The sequence below is a fragment of the Manis pentadactyla genome, chromosome 10 (assembly GCF_030020395.1).
Source record: "Manis pentadactyla isolate mManPen7 chromosome 10, mManPen7.hap1, whole genome shotgun sequence".
Classification (NCBI taxonomy): domain Eukaryota; kingdom Metazoa; phylum Chordata; class Mammalia; order Pholidota; family Manidae; genus Manis; species Manis pentadactyla.
Window position 1 is genome coordinate 7,228,892 of NC_080028.1, and position 23,917 is coordinate 7,252,808.

General features: G+C 51.4%; 1 protein-coding gene and 1 long non-coding RNA gene across 5 annotated transcripts in view; one reads left to right on the plus strand and one right to left on the minus strand.

Moving 5' to 3' along the window:
• Positions 1–17,424, plus strand: LOC118935212 (uncharacterized). Its single transcript, XR_005033719.2, has 3 exons — positions 1–288; positions 16,331–16,496; positions 17,008–17,424. It is a non-coding gene; the product is annotated as an uncharacterized LOC118935212 (long non-coding RNA).
• Positions 7,912–23,917, minus strand: part of TEF (TEF transcription factor, PAR bZIP family member) — a 21,346-nt gene continuing 5,340 nt past the window's right edge. The window contains exons 1-4 of one of the 4 annotated variants that reach the window (XM_057486335.1): positions 20,648–20,754; positions 16,684–17,001; positions 12,680–12,900; positions 7,912–11,533 (exon numbers count right to left, since the gene is read on the minus strand). In XM_057486335.1, the coding sequence (XP_057342318.1) occupies positions 11,318–11,533; positions 12,680–12,900; positions 16,684–16,945 (699 nt within the window). In that variant the 5' untranslated portion in view covers positions 16,946–17,001; positions 20,648–20,754 and the 3' untranslated portion in view covers positions 7,912–11,317. Of the gene's footprint in view, positions 11,534–12,679; positions 12,901–16,683; positions 17,002–19,485; positions 19,829–20,065; positions 20,300–20,647; positions 20,755–23,917 lie in introns of those variants that run through there. The other 3 variants (XM_036931293.2, XM_036931295.2, XM_036931294.2) reach the window with 3 other exon arrangements.

The window sequence follows — 23,917 nt, forward strand, 5'->3', positions numbered from 1 at the left end:
CTAAGGCTCAAAGGAGAAGAGTGACTTGAGCAGTGCCTGGCATCAGGGTGCTTCTGTCCTCCAGCTCCATGAGAAGTGAGATTGGCCTGCCTCACCCAGCCCAGCATAGAATTAGTGGTCTGACACCCCACTAGCCTGCAGCACCCAGCAACAACAAACCCTTAGAATCTCCATTTCTTTTTTCTTTTTTGAAGAATTTCCACTTCTTGATGGACCACTTCAGTCCAACACAAACTTTGGACCCAGAGTGACTCAGTTTAAAACCTGTGTGTGCATTTCTTACCTTGGGTAAGTCACTCAGCCTCCCTGTGCCTCAGTTTCCTTGTCTGTAAAATGAAGATAATAATAGGATACAATTTCCAGGGGGGGTTGTGGGAAGGGCTGCTTGAGAAACTGCCTGAAAAGCACTTAGCACAAGGCTGGACACTTAATGAGTTGCCCAACTGACAGTAGATTTTATTTTCATTATTATTATCCCTAAGCAAGTACTCACTGGATATTTACCCTAACAGCGCTGCTCTTTGTCCTGGAAATCAGACGTGGCTTTTGCCCTCAGGGGGCTCAGAAGTCCAAAGAGTCAAGGGGCTGAGGGAGAGGCCACTTCTGATGGGGCATCCAGGAGGGCCTTCAGGCAGAAGTGGCCTGGAAGCCGGGCCTGGAAGGATGGCCTCTTCAGTGTCTGGGCACAGGAGTTGGGAAATAGCTGGCCCAGCTTGTCTGGGAGAAAGAATTGCAGAGAAGACTTCCTGGCTGGACTGGGGGGGGGGGTGTGGAGAGAGGCCAGAATCAGCTCAAGAACCCCCGAAACCTTAGCAGCCCCTTTGTCTTTTACCACTGTTGCCACCACCACCCTCATCTCCCCAGCTGGTCACTTGAGCCAAAAGGGCAATAGCCAGGTGGCTGGGCAGATGGCTTATAACCAGGAGGGTAGGAGCTAAGAAAGAGGGAGCATGTAGCCCCCTTCCCATTCCCACCCCACAGCTGTGTCAGCAGAAAGTCCACCAGAGCTGGGTTTCCACCCCACTTATCGTAGGATCTTAGCCCAGTCACTTCCTTTCTCTAAACCTTAGGTTTCTCCTCTGCCAAATGGGCATAAAGATACCACAGAGGGCTGTTGTGAAGACATAATGAACAGGTGTACAAGGTATCCACACACAGTAAACGCTTAATAATTATATCTTTTGAGAAGGGAAAGAGCCAGGCTGACTCCACATGAGGAAATGGGAGGCTGGGGACTGGGCCCCTCCAACTTAATTCCTGGCCCCCTCGCTCTCAGCCTCTTGCCTGGGTTGGCAGGAGTGAGACTGACTCGGTGCCCCCTAGGGAAGTAGGTGGGTCTGAGTGCAAATGTCTGCAAATCAGAAAGCGCAGAGTGAGAGAAAAGATCCAGCCCCAGGTGCTGGGAGTGGCAGGAGCAGAAGCGGGTGCCCGGTGCCCTCCTGGCACGGACTGAATAGGTGCTCCAGGCCCTGAGGGCCCCTCCTGGCATGGAGGTGAAAGCCTCTGGTTCCCTGGAATCCCAGGTTCTCCTCTGCCAAACGGAGGCAGCCTGTCCTCACCCACGGGCTACTGGCGTGGACACATACAGATGCACACCCCCGCTCAAACAGACCTACCTACCTGCACACACACATACCCAGGCTCTGTCTCTCTCTCTCTCTTACACACACACACACACACACACACACACACTTCACACACATACACTTCAGATCAGTGGTAGGAGAGGCCCTAGATATTTTCCCCATTTGGTAGAGCAGGAGACTGAGGCCCTTTGCTGCTGGTTTCTTGTCCGTCTGTCTTTTCCCCAAACCCACACGCTACCCACCTGCACATACCACCCACCACTGGGGTGGCCCCTCGGAAAGCCCCTCAGCCTTATTCTGATAGAGCAGCCCACTTCAGTTCTCCATAGAACATGGGATGCCAGCCCTTGCTCACATTTTTATCCCATTGACAGAAGAGGAAACCGAGGCTCAGAGCCAGAACAGGCTTGTCAAAGGCCTACGGAGGAGGTGAGGTACACACCCAGGTTCGGAGAACAGACTGCACGGCTGAGGCTCCCAGACACCTTGCTGTGGCTGAGCCTCGGTTCCCTACACCGCACCCCCTCATGCCTAGCCGTCCACTTTCCCAGAAAGAGCCTAAAAGTACAGGCCATGGGAGTCAGCCAGCCCTCCCTCCTCCTGGGCTTCTGTGGCTACCCCTGGACGGTCTGCCAGTAGCCACTGGAGGACAGGCACGGTGGGGGCCAAGTCAGCTGGTGCCCCCCAGTACCGCCTGGCACAGAGGCCCCAGAAGGCTTTGCTAAGAGGCCAAATCTGGAGGCTGGAGCTGAGGTCAACACCCAGAAGCCTGTCTGCTGCGCCACCTGGTGGTGAGGTGCACGACTGCACACCCAGCCCTGGTCCTGTCATCCTCTCTCTGTGGTTTCAGACCACATTTAGCCCCTACTCTGTGCCTGAGCACTGGGTGGGCCGGGCACTGAGAATGGGACTAGGCCAGGCAGATCTGGGGGCAGCGCTCCAGGCAGACATGACAGCAAGTGCAGTGGCTTTGAGATGGGAAGGAGTTGGGCATGACCCAAGAGGAGCCAATGGGCAAAGTGGCCAGACATCGGATGGGGGCTGGGGTGGAGGGGGGGCAGTGGGCTGGGTTGGCAGCTGGGTCTCACAGGGCTTTTTAGGCTGTGGTGAGGGGTTTGGCTTTGTTTCTGAGTGGGTTGGGGGCCATGGGATATAACAGGTGGCTTAAAGGCTGCAGTGAGGGGTGAACAGAGAATCAGGAGGGTGCTGCCCTGATCTGGGCAGGACATGGTGGTGGCTCAGACACCATGGGATGGCAGTCGGGTAGCAAGAAGCATCTGGATTCTAGAACTGACAAAATTTGCAGAAGGACTTGATGGGGCTGCAGGCTAAAGCAGGAATCAAGGATGACCCCAAGACTTAGGTCTGAGCACCTAAGAACAGTAGGACACTTTAGTTTGAAGGGAAGACTGAGGGGAGAAGTGTGGGGAGACCAGGAGCCTTTGGGCAGGTGAAGGTGGAAATATGTGTAAGATGCCCAAGTGGAGGTACTGAGGAAGATCTGGAGCTCAGGGGAGTGGTTGGAGCTGGAGATACACATGGGGAAGTTGTTGGGCTATAGATGGTACATATGGCTGCTTGCTACATGCCTGGCAGTATTTTAAGCATTTCATGTGTTATAATTCCTTGGATCCTCTTGTCAAGTGTGAGGGATGGATTGGGCCTGGCTGGGGGCCTCCAGAAGAAGGCGTGGGGTCATGCAGGAGGGGCAACTTTTCCCCAAAAGAGTTGGTGAAGCCTTCCTGGTGGAGGTGACTACTAACTGGGGCCTGGAGGGATGACCAGGAGTTTGTGGGGCAGAGAAGGAAAGGGAAAGCATGGGCAAAGGCCTAGGGATGGTACCAAGTCTGAACATTGGTACTGAGAGCCACACTTCCAGTCCTCTTGGGCAGATGGGGACACTGAGGCCAGAACAAGAAGACACTCAATGAGTCATTGTGGGCTGGGCACTGGCTCATGGCTCAGAGGTCTAGCCCCCCTCTGGGCACCTTCACTTCTCTGGTCACACCCCTAGGCTCACACTTGGGGCTTCAGCAAGACTCTAGGTAGGATTCCGGGCATCTGAGGTCAGTCCAACAGCTTCTCAGAGTACTGGGGCTGGGGGTATGCCCAGCCCCGCCAAAGACAAGGGTCAATAAGTTCCAGGCTCAGACCCTCGGAGAACAGCCATGCTCTTCAGCCCTGAGTGGCCTGGCCCCATCTCCTGCCTCTATCTCCCTCCCTCTTAACCAACCAGCCATCTTTTCTAGTGGTGGAATTGCAGGCATGGGCATGTCTGTGGGGAAGGGGATTTGTATGTGATGTGGGGGAAAAAGTGGGGCAAGGCACCTATAATCACATTCTGGGTCTGATGTGTTGGGCTGGGGTACTATCCCATGTCTCATCCCTTGCAATTTACAAGGGCTTCTGTACAGCATCTATATGAACCTCACAGCGACCCTGACAAAAGGGCAGGACAGGAATCCTGATCCCCATGGTAGTGATGAAGAAGTAGCTCAGAGAGGGATGTGGCTTCCAGGAGGTCACACAGCAAGCTGGAGATGGTGCTGGAATGAATGTGGCCTGATTTCTGGTTCCACGTGAGCCCAGGTTTCCATGAACAGCTCATGGTCTGGGTAGGAGTAGGCGCAGCCAATGGGAGAAGAAGGACCACCCAGCTGTGGCACAATTCCAAGGAGATGGGACGCGTGCAGATGCAGGATCCTGTAGCCTGAGTCTCATTTTGCTGTGAGACCTTAGCTCCTTCCCCTCTCTGGGTCTCTTGCTCATCCATTCAGGGAGGTGGTAATGTCTAAGGTCCTTGGTGTCCAAAGCCTCTGACCCTGCTCCCATGCTTTGGTGGGGAAGGGGGGAAGTTCAACAGTAGCTGGGGACCAAGAAGAGGTCAGGAGTGGCAAGAGCAGCAGTGTGGCCTCAGGGAAGTTACTTCCTCTGTCTGAACCTCAGTTTCCACATTTGCCAAATGGGGTCACCGTGGAGAACCTGCCTAACGTGGGACAAATGTCAGTCTTTTCCTTCCCACCACCACCACCTGGTCCTGGACCCCACTGCTGGCCATGGGGGCCTGGGCAGCCCATTGATGTCAGGCCAGGCCTTGTCCTGGCTGCTTCAGCTGGCTGACCTCTCCTGGCCCAAGGGAGGTGGAGGGCAGGGGTGTCCTTCCAGCATGGGCGGGCCTAGGCAGTGCTGACACCTTGGCCAAATGGCTGAAATGGCAGGAAGAGCTTGGGCTCAGCAGTCACCAGGCCTGGTTTGGATCTCAGCTCTGATACTTGGTAGCTGTGAGATTTGGGGCAAGTCAGCTAAGACCTCACCAAGGCTCAGTGTCCTCCTTTGAAAATGAGACACACATCTTAGGGCCCAGTGAGGCTGGGATGATAGGAGACAGCCAAGATGGGGCTCTGAGAGAATGGGCTGGGATTCCTCCTCCCTCTGCTTTCCCTGCGGCCCACTCGGGATCAGCATGGGCCTGGAGGCAGCACCCAAGGCCCTGTTAGCCCTTCTGCCCCCGTCTCCTCCCACTCCGGACTTGGAGTGGGCCTGGAACCCAGGCTGGAGTGGATGGCCCCCACCCAGCTTATAGATGCGAGCAGCCGCTGCTGGGGGAGGCTGAACATGGCCTGTGCAGCCCCAGCTCCTGCTGACAGAAGGGGCAGCTCACGGTAGGCTCTGGCTCCGCTGGGCCCAGCTGCCGGCCGGCGCAGCTGGGAGAGCTGCTGAAGTGGGAGGCTGATGTGGGCACAGGGAGGGCTGGCTGGGACTGGGGGCACCCACCTTCACACCTGTCCTCATTTCCTTTGCTGCTCGCCCCTATCTCCAGCTGGCAGCTTCCGCACAGTAGCTGCGAATGTCAGGAGCTGCCAGGTGGGCTGGCCTGGCACAGCCACAGGGAGGTGGGTGAGGGCTGTCCGGCAGCTGGGTACAGTCAAGGACTGGGGCATGTGTGCAGCTTTGGAAATACATCCTCCCGGAAGCTGGGAGGTGGGAGGGAGGGAGCTGCACTGTGTCAGGCGCTCACACATTATCTGTAGCACTGAACAGAGAAACAGCTCAGGGAGGTAGAGTAATGGCCCAAGGCCACACAGCTGGACTGACCCTGGCTGCATCCACACCACCCAGTGGCCACCTCTTCCTGGCCGAAGCTGTTGGGCCTGGAGGGGCTGACGTCTGTGTATAGGTCAGTACCTTTTACATCATCTTCACCACGGCAGCTGCCACTGCCTGAGGCTGGTGGCCCCTTCTAAAGAAAACAGAAGCCCAGACAGGGAACTGACTTGCCCAAGATGACAGCCCAAATTGGTGATGGAAGCAGGGTTTGAACCCAGGACTGACTCCAGAGCCTACCTTCTTACCTGCCACCCGCTCAGCGGCCATCTCACTGCTTTGATGTATTTAAAGCCCACAGTCCCTGTACTTCCCCCAAGGCTGCACACACCTCTGCTTTGGATGAGAGCATTTATTTGTATGCAGAGAACAAAACACAGTGGGTTAGGCCAGGTCATCTCCAGGGAGAAAGACTTCAAGTTGATAGATTGGGGGGGACCTCATGCTCACTCCTTGGCCAGTCAACTGTGCCCAGGGCTAGGGTCAGATAGCCATGGAGCAGCCCCCTGGGGACCACGGGGGAGGAGCAGGGCCTGGGCAAGGCCTCTGACTGGAGATCTGACCCCCAGGGTGAAGGCTGTGTGTGTTACGTCTGCCTCCCTTGGCTTCTTGGCATCCTGTTCCCCACCTCAGTGCCTAGAGGCTATGTGGTGTCAGGGTTGCACTCACCCTGGGTCCTCGTGTAAGTGCTTCCCTCTGACCAGCTAGTCGGCTGAGTCTGCCTGGGAAACTGAAGGGTACAGATGGGGGTCAGTAGCTACTGGCAGGACTAGGCTTGTGCCCAACTGGTTGTGAGCCTTGGGGGCAAGTCACACGCATTCACCCTTCTAGTCTCAGCTTAAATCCACCCACAGAAAGGTCTTCCCTGACTCCACCAGTATAACTGGTCTCTCCCAGTTCCCCGGTCTCAGCCACACCACTTACCACAGTCCGTCATTCTCTATTTTTGCCTGTGTCATTTTATCTTTCCTAGCAGACTGTGAGGGCAGGAGACAGGGCTGACATAAAATAGACATTTAGCATTTGCTGAATGAGGTTTCTCTAAACTTTGGTTTTCCTATCTGTATGGGGGTAATAACACCCCCTTGAAATTTAAATGATAGTGCCTCAAAGCAGCCAGCCCGGGCCCAGGATGTAGTAGGTACTCAGTCCTGAGGGCTGGAACAAGGGGAGGCAGAGCTGGAGGTCTTTGTAGGTGGGAAGACCCACAGGTGTGGCTGGTTAGAAGACGGGGTGTGACAGCCCTGATCGCAAGCTGGACAGTCCACTCGCCATTACTGTTCTGGGAATCTGGATATGAAAATTTGAAACCCTCTCTGCATTTGAATTTCAGCTCTGCTGTTGTGATTTGGAACATATCACTTTGCTTTTCTGAGACTCAACGTTAATTTTAAAAAGCCCACCTTACCGACCCATCTCCAAGCCGCTGATGTTTGTTTTTTCCTCAGAAACAAAAATACAAGTAGATCCAGGTCCTTCAGGCCACACGGACCCTGAGCCCTGACAATACGCAGTGAGGGAGGCAGGACAGAGTGTCTCTCCAGGCCTTGCTGGAGGCAGACGCCTGGTGGGCACCCAGAGAGCATGGAGGGCAAGGGTGGGACAGGGGGAGAGGGGGGGGCACTTGCAGCAGGCACGGACAAGGCTGGTACACCCTATTCTGTGACTCCCACCCAGTGAAAGTCCCAGGGAACCCAGGCAGGCCCTGAGCAGGGGATCTGGGGACACCAATGCTAGGTAACTACTACGGCTGGTGTCCTGCAGGTGGCAAGAATCCTTGTGTATGAACTGGCGTTTAATTGTGAAGGTCTCATAACCACAGACAGAAGGTTTGGCCAAAGAAGAAAAGGAAGACCCCCAGAATCCCACCACCAGGATCCAACTCACTGTCTTCTTACTTTTTTTTTACATAGTTGCCATCAAGTGTTCCCTGTTTGGGACACTTTTCACCAGCAGTTCCCCATCTTTCTACCAGCTGTACAGTATTATTTGTTCAAACTGCTTTTGGTCTGATTACCGGTACCTGCTCAATGAACGGTGAGGTAAAAAGACAGGAATGGCTTCCGTCTGGCAGATGAAGTCACTGAGGCCCATAGTAGTTAGGTGACTTTGCCAGGCTGGTGATGCTGGGTGTCTGGGATGACCTTCAGGCTCCGAGGCCGACACACAGACAAAGGGAATACTGGAAGAGGTGAGGAGGATAGAAAAGACAGCCCCACAATTCTCGTCTCAAAATATTTAATTTTGTTTTGAAAAGGATACATTCCCGGCTTCCCTCCCTGCCGCATCACTCCGGCCCACCAGCAGCGACACATTCACACGCACACACGCACGTAAGGCCAATGGGCTAGTCTGCTTCTGCCCTCCCCAGCTGGGAAGAAGGCATTTTCTCCTCGTCTCCTCTCCCTAACAAAGGTAAGGAGAGGGCCACTGGGATGTCAGCTCCCAGGGGAGGACGCAGAGCCCCACTCATTCCATCACATGCACTTAGAAAAATAAAACCACGTGGGGTTCTGGCATCCCCAAGAGCCTTAAGATAGCAGTAGCCACCTGGGAGTCATCTTTGCCATTTTCTAGAAAAATTTATTGCACTTAATTAACAGGATGTCCAAGGAGCTCTGGGGTGGGGCTTTGCCATGAAAACCAGGGGCTCTTGGCCCTTTGTGTTATGCAGAGCAGAGCTCCCCAGGGCCCTGGATGGAGAGCTGCCCAGCACAGAGGGGACCCACCTCTGCTGGCCCCCATGCCTGCCACCCTGCCTCAGGCTGGAGGATGGCAGAAGCTGCCTTCCTAGGGCCTCAGCGCCCCCTCAGCAGGGTGATGCTTACCTCGAGTCAAGGTTCACTGCTAAGTGCCTCCCCAACCTCAGGACCCAGACAGGCAAGCCCCTCCCTTTGGCCAAGGTAAGAATTAGCCAAATCCTCCACAAGGCTGCTGCCATCAGGAGAGCTATCTAAAAGCTCTCTCTCTCTAAATATATATATATATTTCTATATCTAGATAGACATTTATTATATGTATAGTCTTGTAACGTTCTAGTTCATTCATGATTTGTCAATTCTGAGGTTGCATCAAAGCTGCCATGAAGACAGGATACTTAGAAAGGGATGGTGCCTCACAGCCGATCATGAACCCATGGAAAGCCATTCACACTGGTTTCTCTATCCACCAGTGCTTTCTAGAGGATGTCAAAGATCTGAGCATAGGAGCCTCACTCTTTGGCTGTTGGGCCCAAGATGGAGAGGGTCCAGGGAGAAGTCAAGGGGACTCCCCATTCCATGATGGAAACTGAGCAGGCACCAGCCCTCCCCTTCTGCAAGGACCTGGTTCTTAGGTCCGGGAAGGATATGCACTTACCTGAGGGCTCCGTTCCCCAAAATGTCGACCTCCATGGACATCATCCTGTCCCTGCCAGGCTCCTGACTCAAAAGGGCTGTTCTAAATGAGGCCAGCCACCACACTCTTTCCAAATAAGCACTTTGGGAAGGAACCATATACCCACTGCCTGGGGGTGGTGGAAGGGGTCAGTGTTGAACACGCATAGGTGGGACAAAGAGAGGAGAGCCATCAGGCCATCATGTCACCCACTGGGGTCAGAACATGGACTCCATCAGAGATTAAATGTCCAGCCTTTAAAAAAACAGAGTAACAAAAACCCCAAACCACACACTTTTTGGCCAAAGAAAATGAAGAGCTTTTAAGCTGGAGGCTCTTCTACCAATAACAAAATGAGAACTGCCCTCCTGGTGGGTAGCCAGACCAGAGGGCAAGTACCGGGCTGGCGAGCTGCCCGGGGCAGGACACTGACATGCTGGATGCAACTGCCCTGTGTGGTTACAACAGAGTGAAAAGTGTGAACACGGTTTTTATAGAATCACAAAGTAAAAGTCAGGGGCCTAGAGGGAGGGGGTTACCTCCCTTGGCCTTAGGAACCCTTGTCAAGTCCCCCAGAAAAGGTGTGCAGGTCCCTGGAGGGCCATGGCATTCCCATGGGGTGTGGTCCACAGCCAGTGCATGGCTTCCCCTCGTCTTAACATCTGTTGTGAAAAGTCTTTAGGGGACAGGGCCTGGGGCTTGGAGCCACCACTTTAAACAAAGCCAGTGGTAAGCATGACAAAATGCACCCATCACCTCTGACTCCTTTACCACAGGCTGCCCGCCCTGAGCAAATAAATACCCCCACGTCCAGGTGCCCCAGCAGACCACAATGCACAGAGGGTTCCACGGACTTCCTCAGTTAATCTGGGCAGAGCAAAAGGAAAAGTCCAGTTGGACACAAGACAAAGAGCAGCTGTGAGGTAGTGAAGCCACAGCTGCAAGGACCCTCCACTCCATGCCACGGCCAGCCCATGTGGGTGGCCCACATCTCCTGGGACCCAGAATGAGGAGACTCCAGCCTGCACAAATGTCCCAAGAGCCCCCTATCCCGTAAGTGTTGTGCTGTGACCCTGGTGACCCCGGACCACAGGTTCTGCCCAACGGATGACCTCGGGGTCAGCTCGCACAGGGGAGGGATCCTGAAGCAAGGGCTAGGAAGCCTCTTCTGCCTTCAGAGAGAGTGGATGCTGGCTTGGCCCACACCAGACAGCAGAGCAAGAAAACAGAGGAGCTTCTCGAGAAACATGCCCAGCTCTTGGTCCGCAGTGTAAGGGGACTGGAGGAGCCGGTTCTCTAAACACCATGCGGAAGGTGCAGCCTGGCTCCAGGAAGTTAAGCTTCCTAGACGAGGGGGTCTTCCTTCTAAATCCAGGATCTGAGACTGGTCACTGGGTGGAAACAAACAGCAGGTCCAAAGGCCCAGTCTAGTGGGACAAACAAGATTCAGGTGGCTTCTGTGAGTGACCTGGAGAAGAGATGGCCTCCCTCTGTACTGTGATCAGGGCTCAGAGACTGGCTGCCCTGGGAGTCTCTCCTACACAGCAGATGAAATACAGAGAGAGCCAACTGACAGGCCTCAGAGCCACAAGAGAAAAAGGGTGTGGGAGCTAAGACTGGCTAGGTGCACTTGCGCACAGTCCCCAGACCCAAACCCCGTCCCAGGCTGTGCAGAGACCTTGCTCCTGTGGCCTGGTGCCTATGCAGACACTAGGGAGGAGCTGGTGTATCTTTCTACCTCTGAGAAAGATGGAAACTTTCTCTCCAATACTTTCTGGGAGGGTGAGGTGGAGACAGACACACCCGACCTAGAAATGCGCTCTGCTACCTGAGAAGACATAAGGGCAACAACAATGATCATGACTTAGTCGGCGGAGACAGGTCTCAACGGTCAGGCTGGAAAATGGGTGACAGGGAGCAGGGGCGGTCAGGGAAGCCTGAGCACCCTGAAAAAGGAGGTCTGTACTCCAGAGGTCCCCCTTCCGATTCAACTGGGACATCCAAGAATAGAAACTAAGGCTGATTCACCCGTGTCCGTAGGTTCTCTCGTGTCCCACCTGTGAGGAGGCTGGCCCCTCAAGGAAGTCGCCACGTGCGCTGGCCATGTGATAAAGAAGCTTGGACGTGAACGCTCCTGGAGCAGGTGCACCGCCATTTGCCCATGACGAGTCATAAGTCTCCATGCGCGCGTGGGTTCTGGGAGCCCCAGGCAGGTCTGAGGTTCAGGTAGCACTGCCTGGTGGGCACACAGGTTACAAGGGCCCGTACTTGGTCTCATACTTGGACACGATGGTCTTGCACTTGCCCACCTCCTTGCGCAGCTCAGCCACCTCCGTCCGCAGGGCTGTGTTCTCCTTCTCCAGGAAGGCTGCTCGGATGGTGATCTGGTTCTCCTTCAGGCGCCGGGCGTCTCGGGACCGTTTGGCAGCCACATTGTTCTTCTTGCGCCTCGTCCAGTACTTTTCGTCCTGTGGGGAAGTGTCCTTTGTGGGTCTCTCTCCTTCCCGAGGGAACCTGCCTTTTACTCCTTCCAGCACTCACCCCCAACTGCTCTTACAACTCTTCTGAGGCAGGCAGAGTAAGAGCTGGTACCCCGGGAAGGAGCTGCATGTGCCAAGGACACTGCGGGCCCTGCACTGCCTACTGGGAGGTGGGATCAGCAACAAAGTGCTTTGCTAGATATGTGGTGGAGGGAGGGGGACCCCACTTCCTGGTAGTCCATGCCCTTGCTTCTCCGGGGCATTTTGGTTGTGGCTAAGGGCCTGTATACTACGCAGGGGTCCAGTCCCCTGAGTTCAAAGCTTGGCTCTGCCACTTACTAGCAGTGGAACTGTGCAAGTTCCTTAACCTCCCTATGTCTCAGGTCCCTCATCTTTACAATGGGGGATAATAACTGTAACTACCTCACAGAGTTGTTTGAGGATTGTATGTACAAGACGCTTTTAACAGTGCCTGGCCTACATGGTCGTGGATTGCATAACTGTTTACCATTTTCATCATCACTATTATCAAGGCCTTAGGAGCCTCCTGAGAGGCAGGTATGTTATTCCCATTTTACAGATGAGAACCCGAGGCCCAGCTAGGTCTAGGTAGCAAAGTGGTATTTCAATCCAGGTCTGCCCTGAATCCAAAGCTTGGATGAGAAGATCTTCCTGTGAGTTTTTCATAGGAGAGGATGGAAAAACTGCAAAATCCTCCTTGCCCTCCCCCATCTCCCAGTTCCTATAAAAACATCAGCTTCAAAACTGCTTGCTTTCCTTGGGGATGGCAACATACAACTATCTTTTCTTTCCATGCAAGAGTTCATTCACACCTCAGACCTGCCTTGGTGAGCTCTTGCCTGAAGGCTGGGCTAAAGCTAGAGCAGCAGGAACATCAGCACCGCCAGTGGCCCAGAAGGGAAGAGAAGCTTTAGGGAGTCACACTGGGGCCAAACACCACCTGACTCCCTTTTCTTCTACCAATTGCTGCAGGATGTGCCTCTATGCTCTCTATTTATGCTTTTCTAAATGCTGTCCACAAGGAGGGCAGGTCCTTCACACAAAACCAAATGTGAGGAAACACAGCCCCTTGAACCAAGGCTGCACCTTCATTTATAACAGATACCAGGTTACCTTCTGCTCATCAGGGACAAAGACCTTCTTGGCTTTTTTGATCATGGGCTGGGGCTTCAGGTCCTCCTCTGCGAACTTGTGCTTCCGAGGGTTGAAGAGCTCCCCACCAGGCACACTGGAGAGGACCAGGTCGGCAGGGTCAGGATTGAAGTTCACATCCACCTCCACACAGTTGGGGTCAATGGGACTGGGTGTCTCCCTCTCCTTCTCCAGGGAAGATTCTGAAAGACATAGAGGAAGGTGGTCCTGAAGGAGCCCACTGGACGGCAAAGACTCACGTCTTCACACACCGAGACACCTGCTTGTATCTCAGGGTTACACAGGCCACTGCCCCTTGGAGGGAAGAAAACCCACAATGGCAGCAGTCCCCAAGCCAGACTGGCATACGTGATGCAGTTCAATGAAACACACATGGAATTCTTCTCTTTCGGAACAAAATGCTCAAAAGGAAACAGAAGCCCTCAAAAAAGAAAGGATTTTCTGATTGTTTTTCCTCCGAAATGTTATGCAAAACATTAAATCACTATATCCCCTTAACTTCCTGTGGTTTCAAGTTCTCAAGTAATGAGAAACAGCTGAATCTTGCCACAAACTATAATGGGTAAGGGACAAAGATGGAATAACAAAATGGCTTCCATTTTTGAATTCCTTTTCTAATGAGCACAAATTAGTCTTACGACGATTCTACATGGAAGATGGATGTTAGCCTTATTTTACAGATAAGGAAACTAAGGCTCAGAGAAACGTGGTTTTCCGGGGCTCACACAGATAGTAAGTGACTGAACAAAATCTGAGTGTGAGTCTGGCTGATTTTGAATCCTTGTTCTTCTCTGCCCTACCCAGCCGCCACTCTATAGTGAACACTGGATTAAAGGCACTTTCAGAATTCAAAGGTTGTGTGTTTATTAGAGATAAGTTATTAAGAAAAAAAACTACACCTTTGGCCTGACCAGTGCTACTGACAGGAGTACACAAACTGATTATTCAGTTAATAGATATTACTGAGCACCTACCATATGCTGATACCATCCTGGCAAAGACAAAGCAGTGAATCAAACAAGTAAAAATCCTTTGCCTTCCTGGAATGTTATTCTAGGGGGAAGGCACTGGTGTGTTTAAGGAACAGTAAAGAAGGCCAACATGGCTGGAGGGAGCGGATGAGAGGGAGGAGTAATGGGACTGGCTCAGAACAGAGTGTTTAGGGCTTTAATCTGAATAAAGCATTGATTTTCAATAGTGAAGGATTTTGTCCTGCAGGGGACATCTGGACATGTGAGGATGGGGGCTGGGGAGCAGTGCTCTTCTGGCATCTAGAGAGGCCAAGGATACTGCTAAATACCCTACAATGCCCAGGACAGTCCTTCCCCACCCCCAACAAAACATTATCTGGTCCAGAGGTCCACAGTGCCACAGATTCTGACTTTTACTGAGATGGAAGAAGCCATTGGAGGGTTCTAAGCCGAGGTGTGACACAATTGGGTTTTTAACTGGATCATGCCCATAAACTCACTGTGTCCTGTTGGAGGAGGTTAACTAACTACAGAGAGGGCTGAGCATCAGCGGAGTCAATGACCAGGGACGAGCATGGCAGCTGTAGGAATACTGAGGCTGCCAAACTCTATGCCTGCAAAACAGACACCTGAGGTACCAAAGGCTGACCACTAGGAAGGACTCCCCCGCTCTGTGGTGGAACAATAAATGGCCAACCCCCTCTGTACACTATTTGGCAGCATCTATAAAAGCAGAACATATGCATGTTCGATGACCCAGCCATTCTACTCTTACGTAAATAACCAAGCGAAATGTATACATATATTTACCAAAGTATGTATAACCCAGAACTAGAAACACTGCAAATGCCCAGCATCTGTAGAGGGGGTGAACTGCGATATGGCTGTACAATGGAACACCGTTCACAGAAAACATGAAGGAACCACTGCTATAGGCAACAACATGGGTGATTCTTATGAAGTTGTGGAGAGAAGCTAGACACAAATACAGTTTATATCTTTTCTACAGAGGAACAGAAAAATTAAGAGGGGGAATTCTACTTTCATTTCTACCACGTGTACAGTCAGTTCTTCAGTGTAAGTCTTACTGCATCTGTGTGGTTTTGCTGTCACAGGAGTATTCCCTAAATGTGTTTTGTAATCTATTTTATCAGTATAAAGAGATTCTGATGCCCACATAAATTATACTTTCTATACAGCTAGCTATGGGATGCTATATATGTGAGAGTGTAAATGTAATTAACTTAAATATAAAAAAAGGACACAAGATACAATTTCATGATTCTTTGGTGATGGAAATGAGGCTAGTGATTCCCTCTGGGGAGAAAGGACTGTGCAGGGTCACAGGCCCTTCTGAGATACCGGAAGTGTTCTATATCCTGACTTGGGTGGTAGTTACATGGATGGGTTCACTTTATGAAGACACATCAAGCTGTATACTTATGAAGCAACCACTTTTGTATGTCTTACTTCATTAAGAAGGTTTACTTGAAATCAAAGGCAAATGCCACCTAAGTGGTCTAAGGTATAAGATGAGAGCTCCTGTCCAGCTCTGCTCCCTATTCACACATGAACCCGGCCTTCTAGGGCAAGCTGACCAGCACGGAAATGAGCTGCCTTTAAACTATTATTCAGCTGTAAGCAGCTGAAGCCTCTGGGTCTAACCGGTTTACAGGAAAAAAGCAAGGGGCAGAGAAATGTGTTAAATGGCATTACAGGGATATAGTCAGAAAAGTCCAGCATGTACAAAACTCTACAGGACAAAATTTTCAGTTTCTTCAACAAATAAGCCACAAAGAAAAAAAAAAAAGATAGGGGAGCCTATAGATTACAAGAGATTTAAAAGATGTAACTAAATGAAATGTGTTAAGAGAAAAGGGTCTTGTTTGGATTCTGTTCAATCAAGCAGCAACATTCATGAGACAACTTTTTGGAAATTTGAATGCTATGGACTTATTGTCATTTTCAGATGTAACACTGCTATTGTTGTGCTTTTTAAAAGAACCTTTACATTTTATATACATATTGAAATATTTGTGGATGATGTAGTATCTAGGATTTGATTGAAAATAATCAGGTGAGGGGAATGGAAGAGGTTACAGAAAATAAGAATTATGGAAGCTGAGTGACATTACATGGAGGTTCATTATAGTAGTCTCCTACTTTTGCATTTGAATGATTTTCCATAGTAAATAGTAGAATTCCTTGGGTGTGGGTGCCTGGGGTCCTTCCCTGTATACTTCACACTGAGTCTGCAGAAAGCTTTGCAGAGCTCATGCCTTCTCTGGGGGGTTCATGTCCAAGGGGCATGAAAAGCAATCAACCTCCAGAGGTAAAATAGAAAAGGGACAAGCAGATGGAGAAATCCCACAGATGATGTTTGTCCTGGCAGCAGGAATGCCTTCTTTGTGCCAGTGCCTAAGCAGTACCTGGCTCCAAGTGCTGCCTCCACAACCTACCAGCTGTGTGACCTTGAGGAAGTTAGTTAACGTCTTGGTTTCCTCACCTATAAAACAGGGATAATCTATCAATCTCATAAAGTTCCTGTGAGGATTCCATGTTAATGCCTGGCACACAGTAAGTGCTAAGTGAATGTGTCATTCTTCTTGTTGTTTACTGTTATTGTTATTATTACTGCTAGATCTTCCCAATTATCTGTGGCAAAGTGCATGCAGGGTGAAGAACAGCACCGAGGAAATGTAGAATGGGATTTCTGTCCTGCAAGGCCCAAACTGGAAGGGCTCACTCCACAGTCCCAACCATCTGTATAGCACGCCAGCCAACAAGAGAGGCTCCACGGCACTGATGTGAGCGCTATTTTTATCTCTAACCTCGGCAGACTGCGCTGAAAGGGAGGGAGCAGAGGCCTTCTCCACCTTGCGGGCCCACCAGGACATCCTCTAAGGGAAGGGTGTGTGGACACAAGCAGCCCTTGGTGGGAAGAGGACTTCCTTGGCTGGGAAAAGTGGCCCTGGCCAGAGGCCCGTCACCAACCTGTGCTGGAGACGGTTTCAGAGGGCTGAAAGATAGCGGTGGAGGAGGATGGGGGCGATGCCGTGGACGAGCTGGCCGATTCCTTCCCTTCGAGCTCGGCCACAGGCAACAGCAGGTTCTGGGCCAGGTGAGTGGGGCTGGCGGGGATGCCGTTCTCCAGCAGGAACTCGTCCAGGTCCATGTACTCCAGGTGGAAAGACTCGCCATCATATGGGATAGTCTTGTCCCAGATGGGTGGCATGAGGGAGGCCGAGACGGCCATGGTGCTGGCTGCCGCGGCCTCGTCTTCCTCCAGCTTTTCCTTCCCCTTTTCTTTATCTGCAGACACAAAATCTGTGATGAGACACCACGCAAGAGGGTCACTCAATCCCAGAAGGTGAGCAGTGAGCCTTGTGGGGCTGACCCATTTCTCAGAGGCCTGATGTGGTCCCAGGGTGAGTTCAGAATGACCTGTGGGATTGGCATCTGCAGCAAAGAGGCTACAGGGAGAAAATGGGAGATTCTGGTCCTTCCTGGTGTCTTACAATGTCCTGGCAAAGGGCTGGTTTCTCAGGCCAAGAACTTTTGTGTTTCTCCTGTCCTGTCCTGTCCTTTTCTGCTTTGCTTCTCCACAGCAACCCGCCTAGGACTTGAATCCCAGCTCTGTTCCCCACTTGCTGGGATGTGTGACTTTAGCCATGTCACCTAACTCTCCCAGTCTCTGTGTCCACCACTGTAAATAAGGATAATGCTGTCTCTTTGGTGAAGACTAGAAGTAACATTTCGAAGTGTTGTACAAAGCTGCTGGCCCATGGCAAGCGTTCATTATTACTGTGAGCTTGTTGAGGGCTGGGACTGTGTCTGATTCATTTCCAGATCTTGGGGGCCAACACAGGAGAAGGCAGGCAGTGGGCCATGGGGAAATGTATATATTGAACGAAGAATGATGGGTTTGCAAACAGACTCCTGAGGTTTATCAGATGAGAGGGCATGGAGCTGTCTTTTCAGGACCTTTTTCAGAGCAACCATTTCAAGAGACCTCTATCCTTGAACAAGCAAATGAGACTGAAGGCAGATTTCTGCAAGAGGGAGAGGGGTAGAGCTGAAGAAGAAAGTTTGTTTCTATTCAAAGCAAAACTGATCCATCAGTGGGGACTGGATCCCACCTAATTGTCTTAGTCAAAAAGTTATGCAAGTGAATATCCAAGGAAGGGCAAATGAAGAGAAAAGGGGAGAAATGTGACAAGGTTGCAAGGAAATCAAAGTGACAGGGATGCTAACCAGGGAAGTGGGAGATAAAACTCATGACAAGTTCATAATGGGTTTTCAAATTGAGGGAGACAACTTTGAACTCTGGATTTTGAAGTGAAAAAGAGAAATCTAATATGATTATGTTGGACAAGTCATACATGAACTCCTAGACCACAGATGGCCAAAAAGTAGCCTGTTGATCCAATAAAAATGGACACACCCAGTGAATTAAGAAGGTGGAGATTTTGACAAATAGAATTTGGCATGGCTTCTAATATGAATTAACCTGAATTCTTACAACTGCCTTCTGTACCAGACCTTGGTTTAAAATCAAATGGGAAGAAAGCCAAGCTCTGGTGGTCTGGGTGGGCCAGATGGCCTCTCTGCTCTCCTCCCCAGAGCTCTTGACTCGACATTCTATTCAGGAATGACTGTGCTCCATGTTGGGTGAAGTCATGGGGATCAAAGCAGTCAGGAGAAGAGAAGAGATAAAAAACAGACATACTGAAGGACAACAATAAGTTCCAGGTTTTGTCTGGCCTAAGCAATTAAGGATATTTTTAATCGGTGTTTTTATAGGATGGAGTTCTAATTATGAGATGATAAGGGACTAAGCCCATACCTCAGGTCACAGGGATTAACATCAGTGGTTACTAGTGACACAAGAAAAAGCACCAGACTAAGAGCTGTAAGGCTTAGCTGTGTGACCTTGACAAAGCATCCCCACCTCCCTGAGCATCAGCTCTCCACATCTGGGAAGTGGGGAGAATGCCCTATGGGACAGCTGTGAAAAACAATAATTTCATGTCAAACTGCTTTGTAAGCACTCTACAAAGGTAAGGCAGAATTATTGTCATGGATGTTTATTACTTGGTAATCTTGAACAAGAACCTGACAGATGTGCACACCTGCTCTGGCAACTTGTCTCAGCCCCAGATCTGGAACAAAGGCATTGCCTTAAAAACAAAGGATTTGTGCACATGAGGTCCTGAAGCAGGACAAAGTCTAGCCTCACCTGATGTGCTAAAGCTATTTATAACCCAACAGAGACAGCCATGGGGATGCGAGCCTCAGAACCCAGGAAAGCAAAAGAAATGGAATTTTTTAAAAAGAAAATTAATTCCCCAAGACAGGCAATTCACTGAAGGCCTATTCCTTCCCAAACCCCTGAACTATATTGACGGTTCTTGGGAACTCAAAAGTCTCCGACTGAAAGCATACCTCAGTGCACCTAAAACCCCACAATAGGTGGCACTCTTGCTGCTCCCTGAACCTCATGTTCCCAGGTCAAAAAAACCTGGGCCAAACCTGCTTTCCAGATAGGCCCCCGGGACCTCTGCGGCTAGTCCTGGACAGTGGCCCCAAAGTCTAGGGTCAGCCCCAGCCAGCCAGGTAAATGGCCTCAGGGCCACATTCTCACCCTCATCCGTCTAACCTGCCTGCCCCAATCTCCCCCTCAAGGCTCCTAGAATCCCTTCTCCTGACACCCCTCCCCCACCCCAGCAACAGCCCTGAGACACGTTTCCAGAAAATCTCCAGTTCTGTGCCTAGTAGCTGGGGATACTCACTCACACGGAGGGATGAAGACGGGTCCTCCTCCCAGGAGGGGGAAGACCGAATGCAAAGAATTTGCCACCATACATCACTGCCTCTCAAACTTCAGTGGACGCTGTTATCACAGGTGGGGTGCTCCCTAAAATGCAGATTCCTGTCCCAGGAGCCGCAGATTTGGTGGGCGAAGGGTGGAACCCAGGAACCGGCATTTTAAACAACAATCCCAAGTGATTGTGATACAGGCGCCCCAAGAGAAGGCGCCCAGGAGCGTCATTTACGTGGCTGCTGCGACCCCCATCAGCCTCCTCAGTAACCCCTCCGCATCGCGTGCGCCCTGTGAACCTCCTCGGCGCGACCCCACCCAACACTTTCCTCCCAAGCCCTTCACCGCCAACTCCTATCTGACCCAACCGCACTCAGCTCCCTTCCCACCTTCTTCTCCGAAGCCCCTCACCACCCTCCCGGCTTCTCATCACAGGCCCCAACCCCCTCCCCCAGACCACTTCACCCAGACCTCCGACCTCCCCGGCCCCGCCCCACGAGTCCCCGCCCCAGCATAAGCCCCGCCCCCAGGGGCGCGCGGACCCCCGTCTCTCACCGAGGCGCGCCTCGCGCGGGGGATTCTCCATTAGCTTCCTCAGGACCAGTGGGAAGGAGCCCGGCAGGCCCCTCTCCCCAGCTGCGCGCCCCGGCCCCGGGCCCGGCCCCGCCTGCGGCTCCACAGGCTGCTTCTTTCCGCCGCCCGCGTCGGACATCGTGCCCCACGCTCCACTCGCGCGCCTCGCCTCCCCCGCCCGCCCCCCAATGTGGGCCGGAGCTGTGCGACCCGCCGCCGCAGCCGCTACGGGCAGCTACTGCGCAGGCGCCCAGCAGCACCCCCGCCTCCCTCCATCCCTACCCCGCCCGCGGACAGGCCCTGGCATATTAATTATTCATGAGGCCAGGCCAGCTTCCCCGGATCGCTGCCGCGGATTGGCCCGCCCTGCCAGGAGGACTGGCGCAGCCTTCTGGTCCGTGATTGGCTAGCCTGCCTGGACAAGCGAGACACGTGCGGGGCCAAGTGAGTTGCAGCGCCGGCGGCCCCGCCCCGTCCGCCCCTGAGTCCCGTGATTGGCGCCTGCTGGAGTTTGTCACAGGCCTTCTCCCGCGGCAGCCCCTACCCCTCTACCAGTGATTTCACCTTCGCTTCCCTCTTCATGACCCCTGCCCTCCTTCCAGACCACCGTAACCGCTCTTCCCTCTCATCCCAATCTCGCCATTCTCTGGAAGCGCCGCTGAAGAGAGGCGGCCCTCCGCGTGTCACGTGGAGCCGCAGCCGAGCCTGGTCGCGGGGGAGGGGGAGGAGAAAGGCACGGAACAGCCAATGGAGGGCGGGGGCGGGACTCGGGTCGGGGCACGAGGCGCAGCACGTGCAGGGCTGCGACTGGGAGGTGAGGGGCGGGTCTGTTTGTTCTGGGGACTCTGCCCAGGGTCGTGGGGCTGGGACACAGAGCCCCGCCCGCGACCCAGAGGTTGGCTCAGGGCAGGACCGCGAACGGTGACCTGCCCTGCCCGTAGGGATGGCTGGAGCAGACTTGGCCGCTGCTGAAGAGGGGGTATCGGGTTCCCCACTGATCCGGGTTTCTGGTGCGGGCGTGGCCGCCAGATAAACACTAGCGCGGAGGGAGCATTCTCGAGGCCCCAGGGGTGGAGGGAAAGAGCCCAGACCTGAGAGCCGGGGTACACGCTTCTGACCTTGAAAAAGTCCATTTGCTTCACTTGAACCTGTTTCCTCATCCATAAAATTGAGGAGTTGTGCTAGATAATCTCTGAAGCCCTAAACAGCTCCGAAATTCTATCCTTCTCTAGGACTTTCTATTTCCTAGAAAAGACAACGCAAAACAAACTCTACACCGGATACCGATTGCACACTTTGTGGGGGAACCACCTCTTTTAAAAAGTAATCCCTGGGAGGTCTTCAGGAAACGTATAGAAATGTTAAGATGTGAGGGGGTACAGGAATGTGGAGCCCTAATAAATAGGAAGCTGCTCCTAAACACCACCCAGAACTTCATAGCTCTTTAGAGCACTGATCCTGCTTTGCTTTGAACCCAAGCAATATTATCTGACTCCCCCTACCTGAACTTCCAGCAGGGGCTTTGTCTTGTTGATCTGTTTCCCACCAATGACTCAGGCTGGGGAAACGGTAGAATGCAGTCCTTGGTTCATGGGGTGGGTGCATGACAGCAAGGCCCAGCTAGCAGAAAGTTGTCAAGCTGATCAAATCAATCTTGCTGTGAGTTGAGGAAAAAGAAGTTGGACTCCTGAGCTGATCTGGAAAGCGGGTGGTTTGGAGGGACTCTGGGTGGTAGGCATGGCAGGCTGATGAAGTCTAACTCCAAAATTCAAGTTCTTACTGTCACACTCAGTACACTGCAGTCATAATCTGACGGCCAATGTTCACCTATCCAGGCCTCCTTTCTTTATAATGTCAAATACAGATAGGGCAGGGTCTACCTTGTAAGGTTTCTGTAGGCCAATGCATGTAAAATTGCAAACCTGCAACAAATGGTAGTTTTCATAATTTTACTAAAACTCATGGGTAAAAATCCGCTGCTTGGTGTATCCATGATCCCAGAGACTAGCACAGTACCCACGTCATTCTATATTTAGTATAAATACTAAATTGTAATAATAGAAAATCTGTTGTGGTGCGGAGTTGTTAGTGGGAATTCTTTATGTGGCTAAACTAAGATATCTTTAGGAGAAAATGACCTAGAGATTTTTAGAAACAATTTCAAAGGGCAGTCCAAGGAAATTTACATGAAGCTTTTTAAAAAATGGCTACTATGGCAGGTGGTGAGACTTGCTGGATTAGAGTAAAATGTATAATTTCATGGCTAATGTGATTATTGAAGGGCAAAAAAAAATCTCAAGGTATCAGAGGAGGATTTATGATAACAGAACTGGAAAGTTATAACATTTGTTTATGAAAAAATGGATGTAGTAAGAGGGAGTAAATATTTAGATTGCTTTTTTAAGTTACAGTTATCCAAAAGGGATAATGCCTACTCCAGTCATCACCCTGCCTGGGGCAACTAACCTAATGGGCAGAGGACACTGGTGAGAATCAGGCAGGCACGTTAGGGCTTCAGAACCTAGTTTTTATTCCATTCTCTGTTCATGTACTGACATTACCCAGTGAGGGTTTTTCTCTGGAGAACCACAGGGTAAATGGTGTGTCACAACAAACACTGCAAGAACATTATAAACATGTTCTCTCTCGTGCTTACTTGCAAGCCAGGAGCTTAGCTAAATTGCCAACCAGCAGCATTCGCTAGCACAGTCCTGGAGGCAGGAGCCATTCCATTCCGTCATTCTCCTGCAATCTGGGAAGAGCCTTGACATCCTCTCTCTAACCCCCCTCTTATCGGTGAAATGGGAATGGCGCAGCCTTGCCCCTTTTCTTAGTGGAGAAATTAATGTTGTGGGAAGTAGTTTGCCAATTTTCATAGTGTTTGTAAGCCTTACAAAGAAATTCCAGAGAAAGGACATGTTATTACGCGTTAAGACTTTAAAGGTATGAAGTGGCATCTTAGTGATCTTTAGTAATAGGGCTTTAATGCAGCAACTTCTTGAGTGAAGCGTAGTCCTGGGGGCAGTGGCGGCTCTGTAGGCTCAGGAGGCAGACCTGGGTCTCCTGTCAGCTGCTGACCAGTGCAAATGACTTCTCCTGCCTAAGCCTTAGTTATTTTTCTCTTGGAAACAGATGGATATGCTTCCCTCACAGAGTGGTTATGAGGATTATGTGTGAGAAGCAGTGTCATGTGTCCATCTGAAAAGTCTGTGGCATGGAGTTGGGGTGGGGGGGCCTCCACCCTTCCCCTCCATTCTATTTGCATTGGGTCAAGAATAGAAGAATTTTGGTTATGGGGACAAGGTTGTGGGGCTTAGGGTGGGTTCTAAGTCTTAAGCTACAGCAGAGACAAGGGTGTGAAATGTCCATTTTCCCAGCTGGACTGGCTTTAGTGTTTCAGAAACCTGCTAACCAATAAGTTAAAAACTCAGTTCATTGAGCATATGCAGAACAAGTGCCTTATACCAATTTGGAGTATAATTATTTAAACTTGGAAGTTCAGAGGAGCTAAAACTCTAGCATGGGCACCTTTGGCCAGATTATCCCATAATGCTCTCTTTGGCCACATATTCAGCCTCTAGCAGGACAGTACTACTCAGTCTTCTGACTTATTGAAAATGTGACAGGAGCCTGGTTTGTAAGAGGAGCAGGACAGCAAGAAGGCTTCCTGTGAGCTCTAACAAAGCCTGGCTGGCAGTGCTGTGCCAATACCAAATGCAGGAGAACACAAAACTTCGTTCAGGGTAGTAACTCAGTCAATATTTGTTGGCTTGCTTTGTTGGTGGTGCTGGTAAGAGGCTTAACAAAACCTTTCAGAGCCAAGTCATATACATT